Source organism: Oncorhynchus mykiss, chromosome 8 (assembly GCF_013265735.2).
Source record: "Oncorhynchus mykiss isolate Arlee chromosome 8, USDA_OmykA_1.1, whole genome shotgun sequence".
NCBI lineage: Eukaryota > Metazoa > Chordata > Actinopteri > Salmoniformes > Salmonidae > Oncorhynchus > Oncorhynchus mykiss.
Genome location: NC_048572.1, coordinates 67,498,302 through 67,518,599, shown reverse-complemented (window position 1 = coordinate 67,518,599; position 20,298 = coordinate 67,498,302). Strand labels below are relative to the sequence as shown.

General features: G+C 43.9%; 1 protein-coding gene across 2 annotated transcripts in view; it reads left to right on the top strand.

Annotated features, from left to right (window-relative positions):
- Positions 1 to 20,298, top strand: part of LOC110530404 (apoptosis regulator Bcl-2) — a 50,804-nt gene that overhangs the window by 10,196 nt on the left and 20,310 nt on the right. Inside the window, exon 2 of one of the 2 annotated variants that reach the window (XM_036986041.1) lies at positions 1,691 to 3,524. The exons of the other annotated variant lie outside the window; for it this stretch is intronic. Within the exon in view, the coding sequence (XP_036841936.1) occupies positions 1,691 to 1,696 (6 nt within the window). The 3' untranslated portion in view covers positions 1,697 to 3,524. Of the gene's footprint in view, positions 1 to 1,690; positions 3,525 to 20,298 lie in introns of those variants that run through there. 2 annotated transcript variants of the gene reach the window in all.

Here is a 20,298-nt window from a genome sequence, read left to right as displayed (position 1 = left end):
AGAAAATCTATGGAGGGAGTTGAAAGTCCGTGTTGCCCAGCAACAGCCCCAAAACATCACTGCTCTAGAGGAGATCTGCATGGAGGAATGGGCCAAAATACCAGCAACAGTGTGTGAAAACCTTGTGAAGACTTACAGAAAACTTTGACCTCTGTCATTGCCAACAAAGGGTATATAACAAAGTATTGAGATAAACTTTTGTTATTGACCAAATACTTATTTTCAACCATAATTTGCAAATAAATTCATTAAAAATCCTACAATGTGATTTTCTGGCCTTTTTTTTCTCATTTTGTCTGTCATAGTTGAAGTGTACCTATCATGAAAATGACAGGCCTCTCTCATCTTTTTAAGTGGGAGAACTTGCACAATTGGTGGCTGACTGAATATGTTTTTGCCCCACTGTATATCCATAGTAAAACAAGTCCTATATCGACATAATCTGAAAGGCCTCTCAGAAAGAAAGAAGCCACTGCTCCAAAACTGCCATAAAAAAGCCAGACTACGATTTGCAACTGCACATGGGTACAAAGATAGTAATTTTTGGAGAAATGTCCTCTGGTCTGATGAAAGAAAAATAGAACTGTTTGGCCATAATGACCATCGTTATGTTGTGAGGTAAAAGGGGGAGGCTTGCAAGCCGAAGAGCACCATCCCAACCCTGAAGCACTGTGGTGGAAGCATCATGCTGTGGGGGTGCTTTGCTGCAGGAGGAACTGGTGCACTTCACAAAATAAATGGTGTCATGAGGCAGGAAAATTGTGTGAATATATTGAAGCAACATCATAATGACCTCAAGCATACTTCCAAAGTTGTGGCAAAATAGCTTAAGGACAACAAAGTCAAGGTATAGGAGTGGCCATCACAAAGCCCTGACTTCAATCCCATAGAAAATTTGTGGGCAGAACTGAAAAAGCATGTGCGAGCAAGGAGACCTACAAACCTGACTCTGTTACACCAGCTCTGTCAGGAGGAATGGGACAAAATTCACCCAACTTATTGTGGGAAGCTTGTGGAAGGCTACCCGAAACGTTTGACCCAAGTTAAACAATTTAAAGGCGATGCTACAAAATACTAATTGAGTGTAAACTTTGACCCACTGGGAATGTGATGAAAGAAAAAAACGCTGTAATAAATCATTCTCTCTACTATTATTCTGACATTTCACATTCTTAAAATAAAGTGGTGATCCTAACTGACCTAAGACAGGGAATTTTTACTAGGATTAAATGTCAGGAATTCTGAAAAACTTAGTTTAAATGTATTTGGCTAAGGTGTATGTAAACTTCCGACTTCAACTGTATATTTTTAGGATCTCAGTGGGTCCCTCAACTTACTGTTGAGAGTTGGAATAGTAGAATACACAAGTTGCAACTTCAACATTTGGTTGTGCATCAGCAGTTTTTCTCATGTTATGTTAGTCACTGACAGTCACTCAATTAACAATGTCAGCTAACAATTTTTTGATTGTTAGGTTAGTCTAGCCAGCTATCTAAACGTATAGTAATCATGGCTGAATACTGACTGGTCACACTGGGCATGTGCCGAGGGGCCCTGGCCTACAGGGGGCTCCCATTGGTTTTGTTAGTCACTCGCACTCAGACATCATCATTGCATATGTCTTGGATTTTTTTTTAGAATTGCAGAAAATTTGCTTTAAAGCTGTACATTTTTTCTCTCTGCCCTATAGTGTTGAAGGCTGTCTTCCACTCATCCCCTTCGCTTATCCAAACTAGGTGGTAGGCATTCCAAAAGACCCAGCTTGGAGAAGATGGTAGCCCCCTGGAGAGGTTCGAAAGCCGAGGAGAGGAGTGGTAAGGTGTAACGATTCTTGATCGTTATGTCATAAGGCCCCGGTAGTCAATGCACAGACTTGTCCTTCTTTTCCACAAAGAAAAACCCTGCGCCGGCAGGAGATGCAGAAGGACAGATGCCTCCAGTAGCCAGAGAATCCTCATTATACTCCTCCATGGCCTTGGTCTCCGGACCGGATAGGGAATATAGCCGACCACGAGGTGGTGTGGTGCCTGGGAGAAAGTTAATGGCACAATCATAGGGACGATGCGGGGGACGAGAAGTAGCCCGTGCCTTGCTGAAGACCTCCAGGAGGTCGTGTTACTCTGTGGGGACGGCAGAGAAGTCCGAGGCTTGACTCAAGCCCTGAGGAGGACGTCTCAGGGAAGGCTGCACTGCTTTGAGGCAATGGGAATGGCAGAACGGACTCCAACCCAGGATGGAACTCGTGGTCCAGTCAATAACGGCATTGTGTTTTTGGATCCAAGAGTATCCCAAATCAACAAGAACATGGGGTATTCAATGAGGTGTAGCTGTATAGCCTCACTGTGATTTCCTGAAACCCGCAGATTAACAGGAGCAATGCTGTGAGTAACTCTTCCAATGGAGCGACCATCCAGTGCTCTAGCGGTCATGGAAACAGAGAGGAGTTGAGTGGGGATACCTAATTCAGAAACTAAGGTAGCGTCCATAAAACTCTCATCCGCCCCAGAGTCAATGAGCACCCGGAGAGACTTAGACTGGTCTCCCCACAGCAGTATCACTAAAAAGGGAGTGCAGGTGATGGGAATTACAGGATTCCTAGTCTGGCTCCCCAGAGCACTTGTACCTACACTTGTACACTTGTACCTACTGAAGAAATTGGTCTCTTAACCAGACAGGTGGCTATATGAGGGAATCGAGGTCCAATGGTAACTCCATCTTTTATTTCCTCCGACAGTCCGTAAAGGAAGGTATCGAACAGAGCCTCCGGATTCCAGGCACTCTCGGCGGCCAATGTGCAAAACTCTACCGCATAGTCTGCCACACTACGGGAGTTCTGATGGTTTTTGGGCCGCCTCTCTCCCGGGCACCGGAGAATCGAATACCTTCATCACCTCCATCATGAAATCTTCCAGATTATGACAAACGGCGGACTGTTGCTCCCAAACGGCATCGCCCAGGAGAGTACCCTTCCGGACATTAGCATAATTAGATATGCTATCTTCAATCGATCCGAAGGGAATGAAGATGGCTGGAGCTCAAAACTGAGGGAGCACTGAGAAAGAAATTCCCGGCAGGTTCTAGGATCGCCAGAATATCACTCCGGAGGAGGTAAGCGGTGTTCTTGGGGAGCCAGGGTAGGTTGAACAGACCCACCACTACTGAGTGGCTGGGAGGTCTCAGGTGTGGCGTGCTGCTTGCGAGCTAATTCACGGAATTGCTCCGTCAATGCCTTGAACCCCAGGTCGTGGCGTTCTGCCAGAGATCGGAACCCTTCCATCAGGTTCTGAAGTAGCTCCTCCTCTCCTAATGGTAGCTCCCTGCAGGGATACAGGACGGAGCTGGTCCAAGTCTGCTGGGTCAGTCATGGCCAGTTCGTACTATAACAACACAAGCACAAGGACTGGTGTGACACAGATATTGTATTTTCTGCTTTTTAAAGCTGGTGTACAAAACTGAAAGTAAAAGACTCAAAAACGAAAAGCTGTGCAAAGCTGTCATCAAGGCAAAGGGTATCTACTTTGAAGAATCTCATGTTAAATATATTTTTTATTTTTTAAACACTTTTTTGGTTACTACATGATTCCATATACAGTGCCTTGCGAAAGTATTCGGCCCCCTTGAACTTTGCGACCTTTTGCCACATTTCAGGCTTCAAACAAAAAGATATAAAACTGTATTTTTTTGTGAAGAATCAACAACAAGTGGGACACAATCATGAAGTGGAACGACATTTATTGGATACTTCAAACTTTTTTAACAAATCGAAAACTGAAAAATTGGGCGTGCAAAATTATTCAGCCCCTTTACTTTCAGTGCAGCAAACTCTCTCCAGAAGTTCAGTGAGGATCTCTGAATGATCCAATGTTGACCTAAATGACTAATGATGATAAATACAATCCACCTGTGTGTAATCAAGTCTCCGTATAAATGCACCTGCACTGTGATAGTCTCAGAGGTCCGTTAAAAGAGCAGAGAGCATCATGAAGAACAAGGAACACACCAGGCAGGTCCGAGATACTGTTGTGAAGAAGTTTAAAGCCGGATTTGGACACAAAAAGATTTCCCAAGCTTTAAACATGCCAAGGAGCACTGTGTAAGCGATAATATTGAAATGGAAGGAGTATCAGACCACTGCAAATCTACCAAGACCTGGCCGTCCCTCTAAACTTTCAGCTCATACAAGGAGAAGACTGATCAAAGATGCAGCCAAGAGGCCCATGATCACTCTGGATGAACTGCAGAGATCTACAGCTGAGGTGGGAGACTCTGTCCATAGGACAACAATCAGTTGTATATTGCACAAATCTGGCCTTTATGGAAGAGTGGCAAGAAGAAAGCCATTTCTTAAAGATATCCATAAAAAGTGTCGTTTAAAGTTTGCCACAAGCCCCCTGGGAGACACACCAAACATGTGGAAGAAGGTGCTCTGGTCAGATGAAACCAAAATTGAACTTTTTGGCAACAATGCAAAACGTTATGTTTGGCGTAAAAGCAACACATCTGAACACACCATCCCCACTGTCAAACATGGTGGTGGCAGCATCATGGTTTGGGCCTGCTTTTCTTCAGCAGGGACAGGGAAGATGGTTAAAATTGATGGGAAGATGGATGGAGCCAAATACAGGACCATTCTGGAAGAATGGAGTCTGCAAAAGAAGAATGGAGTCTGCAAAAGACCTGAGACTGGGACGGAGATTTGTCTTCCAACAAGACAATGATCCAAAACATAAAGCAAAATCTACAATGGAATGGTTCAAAAATAAACATATCCAGGTGTTAGAATGGCCAAGTCAAAGTCCAGACCTGAATCCAATCGAGAATCTGTGGAAAGAACTGAAAACTGCTGTTCACAAATGCTCTCCATCCAACCTCACTGAGCTCGAGCTGTTTTGCAAGGAGGAATGGGAAAAAATGTCAGTCTCTCGATGTGCAAAACTGATAGAGACATACCCCGAGTGACTTACAGCTGTAATCGCAGCAAAAGGTGGCGCTACAAAGTATTAACTTAAGGGGGCTGAATAATTTTGCACGCCCAATTTTTCAGTTTTTGATTTGTTAAAAAAGTTTGAAATATCCAGTAAATGTCGTTCCACTTCATGATTGTGTCCCACTTGTTGTTGATTCTTCACAAAAAAATACAGTTTTATATCTTTATGTTTGAAGCCTGAAATGTGGCAAAAGGTCGCAAAGTTCAAGGGGGCCGAATACTTTCGCAAGGCACTGTATGTTATTTCATAGTTTTGATGTCTTCATTATTATTCTACAATGTAAATAGTAAAATAAAGAAAAACCCTGGAATGAGTAGTTGTGTCCAAACCTTTGACTGGTAGTGTATATACCGCTTCTAAGACTTGCTTTCAATGAGAATGACAGATCTATAACTCACATTTCTATATGAATTTGGTTGGGTCACCCAAAAAGTGACATATTGCAGCTTTAAAGAGATTATCCGGTACTTTTGTATACTTTTTAGCCAGTAGTTCTGAAAGTAGCACTCATGAGCCAAAAGTGGTCCCAAAGAATTGCGTACCACGTCACATATTGTATGCACAGATATGTGCACCAACTCATTGCTCAATCTCTCTCTGATGTATCCTCTGAGCCATTGGGCCTGCTCTGCAATCTCATTGGATAATGCTGGGCAGGCTTCTCAACTGCGAGGGCCAGGGGGCTGGCCCATGTGGGGGGAAATATACCAAAAATTGCGCGGCACAGCTTCAAGAAATCAGTCACTGAAGTAATTTACAGTAATTCTGCTCATAGATTATGCACGTATGAACTACACATTGACACATCCTGCCCAAAGCGGGGTTTAAAAAATACTTTCTTAGTTGCCAAAGTACGGGAGCATGTCTTTACATTTTTCTCTCTGCCATCAAGAGGGGGACCACTCAAATGTTTTGCCGGCAAGGTGAGGGGACCCCCCCTCCCCTCCAACCAAATCTCTCTTAGGGCCCCCAAAAGGCTAGGGGCCAGCCCTGCGCTCAAACATCAGGTATACTTGAGAACATTTCAGTCTTCTTATATAAGTAAAATGTCATTAGGTGTGTGTTCTAAAAGTTATACAACCAATATGGAATATTAACTATCAGAGGTAGTAAATCAAATCAAATCAAATGTATTGGTCACATACACATGGTTAGCAGATGTTATTGCGGGTGTAGCGAAATGCTTGTGCTTCTAGCTCCGACAGTGCAGTAATATCTAACAAGTAATATCCAACCGTTTCACAACATATACCCAAAATACATGTAAATCTAAGTAAGGAATGGATTAAGAATATATACATATAAACTCAGCAAAAAAAGAAACGTCCCTTTTTCAGGACCCTGACTTTCAAAGATAATCCGTAAAAATCCAAATAACTCCACAGATCTTCACTGTAAAGGGATGAAACACTGTTTTCCATGCTTGTTCAATGAACCATAAACAATTAATGAACATCCACCTGTGGAAAGGTCGTTAAGACACTAACAGCTTACAGACGGTAGGCAATTAAGATCACAGTTATGAAAACTTAGGACACCAAAGAGGCCTTTCTACTGACTCTGAAAAACACTAAAAGAAAGATGCCCAGGGTTCCTACTCATCTGCGTGAACGTGCATTAGGCATGCTGCACGGAGGCACGAGGACTCCAGATGTGGCGAGGGCAATAATTGCAATGTCTTTACTGTAAGAAGCCTAAGACAGCGCTACATGGAGACAGGATGAACAGCTGATCGTCCTCGCTGTGGCAGACCACGTGTAACAACACCCACACAGGGTCGGTACATCAAACATCACACCTGTGGGACAGGTGCAGAATGGCAACAACAACTGCCAGAGTTACACCAGGAACGCACAATTTCTTTTGATTTTGGACCCCCCCCCCCCCCCCACCCCCCCCCTTTGTTCAGGGACACATTATTCCGTTTCTGTTAGTCACATGTCTGTGGAAATTCTTCAGTTTATGTCTCAGTTGTCATTCCGTTTATGGCCTGTAGCTCATTGTTATGTTCATAAAAATATTTCCACATGTTAAGTTTGCTGAAAATTAACGCAGGACGTTTCTCTTTTTGTTTAGTTTATGTCAGAGCTGCATTGGACTAAGATACAGTAGCATAGTATAGAATACAGTATATACATATAGTTTAGGGTCACCAGCAGTGAATAGGGAACATTGTGCTATTGTGTGTCTGAAACTGAGGTAATTACAGCTGCATGTTGATGTTTTCTTTTCCTCTAAAAACAGAAAGAAGTGGAAAGCTAATTAACCTAATAGTGACATTAAGACACATGAGGTTGGTGTGGAAAACCTCACCATCAGCATGCTTCCTGTTATTTTGAAGATAGTCTCAAAGCTCTAAATAAGTAAGTCGCTGGCCGCTGTTGAGTCTGGGAATCAGGGAATCACCGGTGCATGAGCCGAGTATAATACTTTTCCCAAAACAAAAACTATCTGTCTCATCAGAAAGAACAAGGTCTCAATTGTTTGTAATCCGTCTGGGTTGGGATGGCTCACATTGTTGTGATGATTACTCCCCCTCACACCAAAACTCCTTAAGACTCACCCTGGTGTCTGTAGGCCTATAGCTCATAAGTTTGTGTTGTGTTATCCTGTCCTGTCTGTGTGCCTTTTTTTGTCCTGCTATTTTTTACCTGGATAAATTCACCCATTTCCTGTATTTTGTGGTAAGAGTAATTGCAGCTGGTTGAAAGGATATATTTTGATAGGATAATAATGTCTCTGAGTGAGACAGACAGTGACACACATAGACATAGTGTTTTGGTTCCATGTCCTTCTACGTGTGACTCCGTGTGGCACACCTGTGTTTATTTGTGGGACGCTTCAAGACAAGTGATTGGATAGTGGCAGCCTGGCAGGTAGACAGCTGCCAACTTCCTTCTGAAATTACACACTTGACCTCAAGGAGTAGTCTGGTTGAGGGGGCGAAGGGGGGTCTGGCCAAAATGTACTCTGCTAAAATACAACACAGGTCCCACAGCTTGTCCTGGCCTACAGTTAAGACAATTGCAAAAATAATGGCTTAACCTTAACATAAGATTGGTTGCTTTTCTGAAAAAGTCTGGTTCACAAAAGATTCAGAATTTATTTTAAGACACTGAACTCCTCTCTAACCACTTGTTTATTTTTGGGTGTGTATATGGTAGGTGGAGGGGTAGAGGGAGAAGGGATGAGAGCACCTGGGAAACCATCTGGAGGTTTGGAGCCAGGTGATTGGAGGGTGGGGGGAGGCAGACATCCCCCTGGCCAGTCTAAACACCACATACAGGGTAGTCTAGAACGTTGTGAACCAGGTGTTTTTGTCTGAGGGCAGGTGTTTGTCATAATAATGGAGAACAAATATGATTGGGTCAATCATGAAGAGGGTAATCCCAATTTCACGATAAGGTGGGGTGAGCGGGGGAGGTGTTGCTAGGGCAGTGTGCTGCTGTGGGCATATGGTCTGTCTGCCCCCCTTCTTCTTATGCTCTACCTCTCTGTTCGAGCTGAGGGGAACTGGGACGGTTGGGAAGTCATTAATATCCATCAGGGTGACACGTTTGCACAGGATGAAAGGGAGAACCTGGTTCTCCTGTGCCTGGCTGACATAGTATTCCCTATATAGTGCACAGAGTTCTGGTCAAAAGTAGTGCACTGAATAGGGAATGGGGTGTCATTTGGGAAGCATAGACAGCCATTCCTCTTGAGAGATGTGTTTGTTTATAGAGTCCATCCAAGCCCCAGAGGACTGCAGGGATTGATACTTTTTAGGTTTATATCATGATGGAACGGGAACAAGCAGCCATTAGCCAGAGATGATCGGTGAGGCTTCAGAAGCCTGATCCAGCTAACCACAAATCATCCCCCAAAAATACTGTTATCACTTCAACCAGAATGTATGGGAGACTCATAGTCTCTGCGGATGTGGCCTATGGGAATGGGGGTTGTATGAGGGAGATTAAAAGCATGTTTGAGCTTAGCCTTAGCCGGAGCAGCCAAGTTTTCCCCCTCTGTTGTACCCCTCTGCAGAGTGGAGTGCAGAAAGCAGAGATTGACTGGGCCTTGGTCGCTCACCATCTGCCACTCTGTTTACACTCGTCAGCACGAAAGAGAGAAAGAGAGGGAGAGAAAAAGAGAGAGAGACAGGGAGTCAGCCACTGTAATCTCAAGAACATTTCCTACTGACACAGCCAGGTCTCTGACTCTCTGACTCAGACCTCTCTGACATGAATCCACTCTTTCAGGACCAGGCCTGGTGAAGTCACTTTCTTCTCTCCATCCCCTTTTTCAGTGACTACCATTTATTTTGCTATTAGAGTGTTTCTAGGGAGAGGCAACTTGCCTTACTGTGTTTGTTGCTGAGTGATAAAGTTGCATATATCTTCCCTGACATGACTTCACTAGTTTTTATATGACGTTACACTACCACAGCACATCAATCAAGATCATAAATATAATACTGTTTGAAGGACACTTTTCTTTTCATTTACGACAGTAACCTGAGCTCAAAATGAATTCCCTGAGATGAGCTCTCACTGAGTATACCAAACATTAGGAACACCTTCCTGATATTCAGTGACACCCCCCCCCCTTTTGCCCTCGGAACAGCCTCAATTTGTCAGGGCATGGACTCTTGTCGAAAGCATTGCTGGCCCATGTTGACTCCAATGCTTCCCACAGATGTGTCAAGTTGGCTGAATGTCCTTTGGGTGGTGGACCATTCTTGATACACACAGGAAACTGTTGAGCGTGAAAATCCCAGCAACGTTGCACTTCTTGACACAAACCGATGAACCTGGCACCTACTACCATACCGCATTCAAAGGCACTTAAATATTTTGTCTTGGCCATTCACCCTCTGAATGGCACACACATACACAATCCATGTCTCAATTGTCTCAAGGCTTAAAAATCATTGTTTAACCTGTCTCATCCCCTTCATGTACACTGATTGAAGTGAATTTAACAAGTGACATCAATAAGGGATCATAGCTTTTACCTGAATTCTATGCCAGCAGCATACCACCCTGCATATCACTGCTGGCTTGCTTCAGAAGCTAAGCAGGGTTGGTCCTGGTCAGTCCCTGGATGGGAGACCAGATGCTGCTGGAAGTGGTGTTGGAGGGCCAGTAGGAGGCACTCTTTCCTCTGGTCTAAAAAACATCCCAATGCCCCAGGGCAATGATTGGGGACACTGCCCTGTGTAGGGTGCTGTCTTTTGGATGGGACTCTCTGCGGTCATTAAAGATCCCATGGTACTTATCATAAGAGTAGGGGTGTTAACCCCGGTGTCCTGGCTAAATTCCCAATCTGGCCATCAAACCATCACAGTCACCTAATAATACCCAGTTTACAATTGGCTCATTCATCCCCCTCCTCTCCCCTGTAACTATTCCCCAGGTCGTTGCTGCAAATGAGAATGTGTTCTCAGTCAACTTACCTGGTAAAATAATGGATAAATAAATCAAATGGAAAAAGCAGGTTTTCCTTATGTTTTGTATACTCGGTATATAACCTACACCTTCTAACTAACTTTGAATGGGTGATACCGTACAAGTGACTTTTTCTGTGTTTTATGTCTAGAGTGAGAAGATATGGCCTATGGTCCTCTCCTCCCCCAGACTCCTACACACCCCTCCTGTCCTGTGCTTATTTCTGTCTCTTCTTAGGAGAGTCCTTGGAATGTCTGCTCAGGAACAGAGACTGTAAATAAATAATGGAGAAGTCCTGGGTATAGCTTTCCTGAGTGACCAGACCAGAACAGCCAAGGGTGTGGACGGCACTGGACGCTTGGCGGTTTGTTATTTCGTAGACAATCGCTTTGGCCAGGCCATGCATAGTTCATACACAGACCAGCAGAGCAGTAGACTGTGTGTCTGTTTCCGTATGGGTGTATAACAGTGTGTTTCTGTTATTGTGGGCCTGTTAGTCCATGGTTGAACTCAGAGATGGGCAGTATTTTTGTTCCATGTATTTGAAATTGTTTTGTCATTTGTATTACACTGGGCTGAACTACTTTCGAGAGCTGTAATTTGTATTTTCAAAAGACTTTCTATACTATTTTCTGTAGTGGTTAATAATTTTGCTGTCCCCTGCATTGGTATCAGAAGTCTGATGACACTATGGTGTGATAAGAGCATCTGCTAAATTAACTAAATACAAATGTTTATGTTCAAATGGACAATTACAAAGCATGCTGAGTATTATTCTAATGAGAATAATACTTAGCAGGTTTAGGAAAACTTACGCAGCAAGTCAGGAGAATTATGGATGTATCCCATCTAGACATGACCCCGAAATTAGGCCAATAATAATACCCAGTGTGCTTTGCAGTTCAATTTGGTATGTTCATTTTCACATGTTCATTTACATTTTGGTCATTTATCAGACACTCTTATCCAGAGTGACTTACAGTCAGTGCATTCAACTAAGTTAGATAAACAACACATATCACTGTCATAGCAAGTAAGACGTTTCTATAGCGGTTACTGAACATGTTGTTGCTGTTCGGGCTGGCTACATGCAAATGTGTTTCTGTATTTTTTAAATACAAAAGGCATGTATTTTAATTAAATATTTCATTATTTAATTATTTTAATACATTGATATTTATGACATTTTGTAACTGTATTTTGTAAGTTTTGCCCATCCCTGGTTGTATGCTTGCATATACAGCATGAGTGTTGTTCATGTGATTGTACATTGTCACAGTGTGTGCGTTTTCACAAAAATCACAAATAGCAATAAAATAAATCACTTACCTTTGAAGATCTTCCTCTGTTTGCAATCCCAAGGGTCCCAGCTACACAGCTACTTTTATATCCAAAAAAAGTCAGTTTAGTTGGCGCCATTGATTTCAGTAATCCACTCCTTTAACATGCATACAAAGGAATCCAAAAAGCTACCGGTAACTTCGTTCAAACAAGTAAAACAATGTTTATAATCAATCCTCAGGTACCCTAATATGTAAATAAATGATCATATTTCAGACGGAAAGAACGGTGTTCAATAGAAAAGGAAAATAACTAAGAACGCGCCCTCATTCAGGCGAGACAAAATCTACCTGTCCTGATGAGAACACCTTGGATAAACTACAACTACTGAAACCCTTTCTAAAGACTGTTGACATCTAGTGGAAGCCATAGGAACTGCAATCTGGGGCCTATTGTTTTGTCTATCTCATCGGCTAGCATTGAAAAGGCTTGTGACCTAAAAAAAAAGAATTCCAAATGGATTTTGCTTGGGTTTTCGCCTGCAATATAATTTATGTTATACTCACAGACATTATTTTAACAGTTTTAGAAACTTCAGAGTGTTTTCTATCCAAATCTACCAATTATATGCATATCCTAGCTTCTGGGCTGTTTACTTTCAGGCAGTTTACTTTGGGCACGTCAGTCATCCGGACATTCAGGATACTGCCCATAGCCCTAAGAGCACTGTATGTATTTGATGTGGTTGTTCATGTTTACCCTGTGCTTGTGTCTATTGACCCATTCCTCCATTATGCTGTACTGTGCGTCTCTTAGGCACTACCATTTCAGAAAACATAGATTCGTAATATATGGGCACAATAAACTCTGACACTAAATGGATATCCCCCAAATAGAGCCCCAGGGCTGCTGATGTAGTGATTGGGAGATACCTTACAAACACACGCGCCGAGCATGCGCACACGCACGCACGCACACACACAGACACACAGACACACAGACACACAGACACACACTCACACACACACACACACACACACACACACACACACACACACACACACACACACACACACACACACACACACACACACACACACACACACACACACACACACTTACTATCTTGTGACCTGGCTTGCAGTGTCAGGTGACAGTAGAGACCCATGAAAAATGCAGGGCCATGTAAGAGGCCTGTAAATATAGATGTGTTGCTATTACTGCTCCCTTGCGCCCTTTATTTGTCTTATTACCGTATGAACAAAACACTGCACGGTATCATGGCACCACCACCACTAACATCACACATCGTCACATACTTAGAATAATATATGTGTCTTTAATGAACTATTTGGAAGTTGGAGATAAAAAGGTTGTTTCATATATCAGTCACACTTGGTAGTAGACAGTCACACTTGGTAGTAGATAATGAGGGGTCTATTGAGACATAAGTTGACTTTGACACTGGGCAAACACCAACGGGTCGCATTATATATCAGTGTGGGGAAGGTTGAAAGGTTCGCCCAGTAGCTGGCTACTAGGGATATTTTGGGACCTGTTCCAAAAAGGCTGGCAGGGAAAAGTCCATCTATGTCATTATTTAGAAGACAACCATGGCTATTGGCTAACGCTGTACAATATACACTCAACGATATACCCCCCCACCCACCGCCCCACTGGAATGTGAACTCACGATCTGAATTAGGAACTGTATCCACGTCTTGTCTGCTGTAGTTCTTGCTTGTGATTGATGTATGTATTTATGCACTTATGTGGTGATGCCGAGCTGGGATTTGTTGAGATGCAAGACACGTTTCCCGAAAGGGACACAATAAAATAATAATAATAATATTACTATATGTGCCTTATCATTGCCGTACAAAGCTCTTCCAGGGAGACTGTGGAATTGAGAGTAAGCCTAGCAGTTGTTAAGGTTCCCTGACCAAAAAGTAGTCATGCACGCACGCACACACACAGACACAGACACAGAAAATACAGTAGTGGATGTGTTTGTGTGAATCAATTATCTTCTGTTGTCACAGTAGCCTTGTGCACTGCAGACACACAAACACACACATACAGTACAGACATACAGAGAGAAGTGGATGTAGTGGTCTGAATCAATAATGTTGTGTTGTCACAGGGTGACATGTGTGCAATGGAGCGCAGTGGGCAGATGGCCCTGGGCTGTGTAGCTTAGCTTCCTGTTAGCCATGCGATACCATGGTGATACAACTACAACCACAACAGCCCAGCCGCCACCGCTGGGAAATCCCACAAGCCACTGGGCACAACACTGGTCATTAACAAACAGCATGGGCATTATCAACATTTCTCTGAAATGCTGAGCAAAGCACAATGTGTCCAAACGAAATTAGGATGATTGGTAAGTAGACTCACAATAGTGTTGTGAGGTAGGCATATTTTCTGCTCGTTCTTCATGTGATTTCTTGTAACCGAGGGAACTCCTCCAGACCTTTGATGGTGTGGGGAAAGTGATGCGCATGTCATGTCAAAGAGACGAAAGCTCACTGGGGCATCGTTCCCACCTACGGTACGGGGAGGGTACGCCAAAGTGTCCCACATCGATCAAGTAAACTTCACTCACTTAATCTTCTCAAGCAATGAGCCACATGTCCTCCTCACACACCAACAAGCAGATCCTGTCAGCCTAAGGGAGAAAACGTTCCATTTTGTCGTTAACACTCTTCCTCAGGCTCCTAGAAGATGTCTATGCTATTCTGAAGGGTCTACATTATATTCATCTAGGAATCTTGTCACTGTCAAGGGGATGGTGGAGGAGTATCGGAGATAGACTGCGGTATATCAGGAGGACGGCACACTACCCCTCTATTCTACACTGGTCTGTTTAGCATCATAGTTTTAAGTGAGAAAGTTCAAAAAACCTTGTAATGACTAGATCCAGTTATGAAGTGCTCCTGTTTGCTTGTTAGGACCAAAGAAGAACAATACAAGCAGCCCATAGACACGTCTAGACATGGTTTACGTCCATGAATATTGCCAACACAAGTTCATTAAGTCAGTAATAAGACCCATAAACGGGTTTCATTTATCTTCTCAGCAATTTTATGACACTTGGTGGTGAGCAGCAGCGCTACAAAAGAAAAACACCCAGTGTTATGAAGAAAGAACCACAACACCTTTCTCTTTCAAATGTTGTTGACTCACCATAGGGCCTTCCGTTAGGTCACAAGTACAGAACACTCAGTACAGAACACTTAGTACAGAACACTCAAGAAACTCTTGACACATCTTTTGATTTATATTCTGACTAGGGCACACAGTTGGCAATTCGTTTGACTTGTTCGATCATCCCTCTATCCATCCATCATACAGTGGCTTCTTGGGCCCTGGTCAAAAGTAGTGCACTAAATAGGGATTAGGGTTCCATTTGGGACTGACACAGTATGTTCAGTCCAGCCATGCAGAAACAAGATCCTTTGAGCTTCTATCCCTGTCCTTTAATCTAGCTCCAAGTTAATGGATGAAGAATATTGTGCACACGGTGCTCCATTACAAAAAGGGCGTGTGGGTAAAAAAGTGCCACTGGATAAAAACCGCCAACCACAGAAGTAGTGATTAGAATGGCTTTGATCAATAGGGGATGTTAACAGGTGAGGAGAGGAGAGGAAGGGTTGGAAGGTTGGGGAGGCAGGTTGGTAGACGGGTCGGGAGGGAGGCAAGGGAGTGAAGGAGATACATTGGGAGGTTGGGTGAGGAGGGAGAGGCGGGTTTGGAGTGAAGAAGGAGACCGGTTGAGGGGGGGGGGGGGAGGGGGGGCTCATCAAACTACAAACAGCCTGCTTAATTAAGGCCATAGTACAGGACCACAGGCTAAACAGGAGCTCTAGCTCTACCACATCACACAGACACTGTGGTCCTCTGGCATAGCATCAAGCCACACAAGCTGCAGGACCAGGAAGAGACAGCTTGTGCTACGCCAGGGTAATGAGTGGCAAGCCCAGTGAGGGTGGATGGCTTAATACCAGGGTAATGAGTGGCAAGGCCAGTGAGGATGGATGGCTTAATACCAGGGTAATGAGTGGCAAGGCCAGTGAGGGATGGATGGCTTAATACCAGGGTAATGAGTGGCAAGGCCAGTGAGGGTGGATGGCTTAATACCAGGGTAATGAGTGGCAAGGCCAGTGAGGATGGATGGCTTAATACCAGGGTAATGAGTGGCAAGGCCAGTGAGGATGGATGGCTTAATACCAGGGTAATGAGTGGCAAGGCCAGTGAGGATGGATGGCTTAATACCAGGGTAATGAGTTTCAAGGCCAGTGAGGGATGGATGGCTTAATACCAGGGTAATGAGTGGCAAGGCCAGTGAGGATGGATGGCTTAATACCAGGGTAATGAGTGGCAAGGCCAGTGAGGGATGGATGGCTTAATACCAGGGTAATGAGTGGCAAGGCCAGTGAGGGATGGATGGCTTAATACCAGGGTAATGAGTGGCAAGGCCAGTGAGGGATGGATGGCTTAATACCAGGGTAATGAGTGGCAAGGCCAGTGAGGGATGGATGGCTTAATACCAGGGTAATGAGTGGCAAGGCCAGTGAGGATGGATGGCTTAATACCAGGGTAATGAGTGGCAAGGTCAGTGAGGGATGGATGGCTTAATACCAGGGTAATTAGTGGCAAGGCCAGTGAGGGATGGATGGCTTAAACCTAGGGTAATGAGTGGCAAGGCCAGTGAGGGTGGATGGCTTAATACCAGGGTAATGAGTGGCAAGGCCAGTGAGGGATGGATGGCTTAATACCAGGGTAATGAGTGGCAAGGCCAGTGAGGGATGGATGGCTTAATACCAGGGTAATGAGTTTCAAGGCCAGTGAGGGATGGATGGCTTAATACCAGGGTAATGAGTGGCAAGGCCAGTGAGGGATGGATGGCTTAATACCAGGGTAATGAGTGGCAAGGCCAGTGAGGGATGGATGGCTTAATACCAGGGTAATGAGTGGCAAGGCCAGTGAGGGATGGATGGCTTAATACCAGGGTAATGAGTGGCAAGGCCAGTGAGGGATGGATGGCTTAATACCAGGGTAATGAGTGGCAAGGCCAGTGAGGGATGGATGGCTTAATACCAGGATAATGAGTGGCAAGGCCAGTGAGGATGGATGGCTTAATACCAGGGTAAAGGGTTGTCACAGCCAGAAAGTAATTGCGTAGGTTAAGGGTAAATTATGACAGAATCTGGATAACTGGTGCCAAACCAAGAATTGGAACACACTTGTGTAATGATTTGGATGTACAACTTGTTTTTGAATGTGAAAAGTAATCTGAAACGAGTCATCTGTTTCCCCTCAGTTTCTTCTGCTGATAATAAACTGGCAAAGAAAAACAGTAAAATCACTAAACATTACATTACAAATGGTTATAATCAGAAAATGGATTATGGGCCCATAGTCTCAAGTAAATTTTTCACTTGTCAAGCAAGTTGAAGTAACTTCTTGGTTTAAGAAAAGCGAACATTTTAGTTCAGATCTTTTCAGTTGTAGCATTCAGGACATCATGTACTTGTTTATTTGGCCTCTAAATAGAGGCAGTTTGTTGCCACTCCATTGACATATTCCGTGGATCCTTATGTGTGTACCAGGGAGTAAGGAGCTGTTGAAAAAAAATGCTAGAAGCCTCACTCTATTGTGAAAATGACACCTAGCTCTCCACACTTTTTCACACTAGACTTATAATGTCACAATAGACGATTTATTGACGTTGATCAGACGGGCTGGGCCTGTTTCCATTTTGACTCTCTGCACATAGACAGTGAAGGTCACAGGCCCAATGTTTACAATGTGTTATGCTCTCTCCAATGAGTAGTTCATGAAGAAATGGCTAACCGAACAGAGAAGGCTATTCAGGTCTTTAGTTGCAGCAGGGCTGAAGAAATGCGAGGCAAAGATGTACTCAGTGTACTGTGTCTTTCTGTCCTTCTGCTTCTCATTGTCTTAACACATCAGACCAGGCAATCGAGGAGTGTTGGCCAGTCCTTAACGAGGGTGTATTATTTTTTATTGTGTAATGCTGGTGGAGTAGTGAGCTAAGCTATGTTCTTCATGGGCAGCAAGCTAGCTAGCTCATCTGAGGGAGATAGGCAGTCAGATGAGGTCATCTAAGGGTGAAAAGCTGTCATAGCCCCCTCAGTTTAGACACTGAGTGGAGTTGTTTGTCTCCTCACATCAATGCATTCTTCTCAATCCTTCCCCTTGGCCTGGGATGAAAATCAGCTGGTTTCTGAAAACAGAGTGAGAGCGGAGCGAGAGAGAGAGAGGGAGAGAGGATTGGTGAACTTTTACCTTGTTTCCCAGGCGGAAGGGGAGGGGGAGGAGAGGGTATTTTTTGTTGTTGCTGGAGACATAAAATTAGTTGGTTTTTGCATGACGGACGTTTCTGACAATATTGAACGACTGAAAAAGTATAGTTTTGGTCATGCTTTTGTCAAACTCAGTCTGAAAATGGTTTTGTGTGAAACACATTCGTACTCCCCCTGTTTGACAATGACCTCATGCTCCGAGAAAGAGAGACAGCTTTGTCACGCATTCCAGAATCCCAGTCTGCGGTAAATCAACAACTTTTGCGGGTAGTCCTTCAGCTTTCCCTAATTCCCTTCCTTATTCCTTATATCGTGCTCTTCTTGTGACTAGGGACCCATACTATATAGGGAATAGGGTGCCATTTCAGATGCAGGTTAGTGAATCTCAGCTCCTTTCCTCACCAAAGCCGTTCCAGAGGGAGAGCCTACTTCATGAAGATGATTGTTTTACCTGACAATAAGCAGTCATCTGAGATCCTGCAGCTCCCAGCAGACTGGCCTCTCATTTACATGTCCCAAAAGACGAACCTGAAACCGCAGCCTCATGTACACCAATCACATCACGAAACCTGCTCCCTTCTATCTTGATGCCAAAACTGACGAGAGATCATCACAGGCTCACTCTACATTACAAGACATCGCTGTCATGAAAGGAGAGACTCTGTGATACAGCAGCTGTCAGGCTTTGATGTTCAAGCTAATACTTACTCCTCCACTGACTTAGATAAGTCTCTCTTGGATGATGATAATGTGGGCTACTACCAAACCTCATAAACTGAGGGGGTGTATTTAGCTCACTCTTGAAAAGCTTGATTTCATTTACTAAAGCATATAATGTTAAGTAAGCACCACACTACCTTTTTGGTGTGTATTAAAAGCATATTAGTATTAAAAGCATATTAGTATTAAAAGCATATTAGTAGCTCTTTGAATTAAATTGTGTGAGCTATCTTTGAAGTTGAACTGCCTGTGTAGTCTATTGGTTAACCTTACTGGTTTTAGGTAGGCCTGCAAACATTAAACACTAGCAGATCGAGTTCACTCCAGCTGTGCCTCCACCCTTTCTCCATGGTATTAGTTTGAAGTAGTGTTTGGCTTGTCTGGAGGCCTCCCTTAGTTACAGGAACATACAGCCTCTGTGATTTAGTCATGGATCATGGTTGGCTTTACCACAGCAGAGAAGCCATACAGCCTCAAACCAGACAGTGATGTTATCGTCATCTCCACACCCGCCCCCACAGGAAGTGATCTCACAACAACTGATCCACTGAGCGTTTAGCCAGGGTAGACAAGGGGGAACTGACGCATGCTTTTCCTAGAGAACACAAACTTTTTCCAATAAGTTTGCGTAAAACTCAGTCAGGGGCCTGGAAACAGTAAAAGCACAAGTATCCACTCCACAGAAAACACAGTAACTCCACAGAAAACACAGTAACTCCACAGAAAACACAGTAACTCCACAGAAAACACTCTAAGTGCTCATAAGCAGTGTAATAAACAAGTCATAATAACCATATGAGAGAAGCCCACAGAGATGGTGTGAGGTGTGGTCTGAAGGACAGACCGTTGGTGCAGCCGCTGTCACAGGAAATGAACCTCTCCCACAGGGGGTACTTGTCACAAAAGAAGAGAAGCAACAGGCCACCTGAGAATCTGCCAGTTCCCACAGTCTGTGAGGCTGTATCAGGCCTACAGTGGCACTGGGGCTTGGGCATGGCTGGGGAGCATCCCACTCTCGCTCAGTTGCCACAGCATTGTGTCAATAATTTTGGATCCCACCCCCTTGTTGCACTGATTTCTGTCTGATAGAGTGCTGGCAGTAAATGGGGAATGCAGCACAGGACTGGGAATGAGCAGCTGTGAAACCTGGTTTCTAATCATTGCTTGAACAATTTACCACAGGGTGGTAATCAAGCATTGCGGCATACGTTTTTCCATGTAAGGGGACTTTACTTTGACGTGCTTCAGATACCACACACACCACTAAGTATCTATTTTCAAGATGTCCTTCTCTTGTCCATGATGATTAAATGATTAAAACAAACCAGTTAGGTATAATCTTCTTGTGCACCTAATCCAGGCAAAGAACCCACAGTTGACTCATTTTCAATAAACCCCATGGTATCAGTGTTAAATTGTTAAAGCCAACAGACGTCATCACTAGGATATCTAGCAATCCTATCAGTCCACTCTGCTGGGCATCCAGGGAGAGAACAAAGTGGCAGACTTCCTATCCTCATGCCCAAATGACCCATACCTCACCCTCCC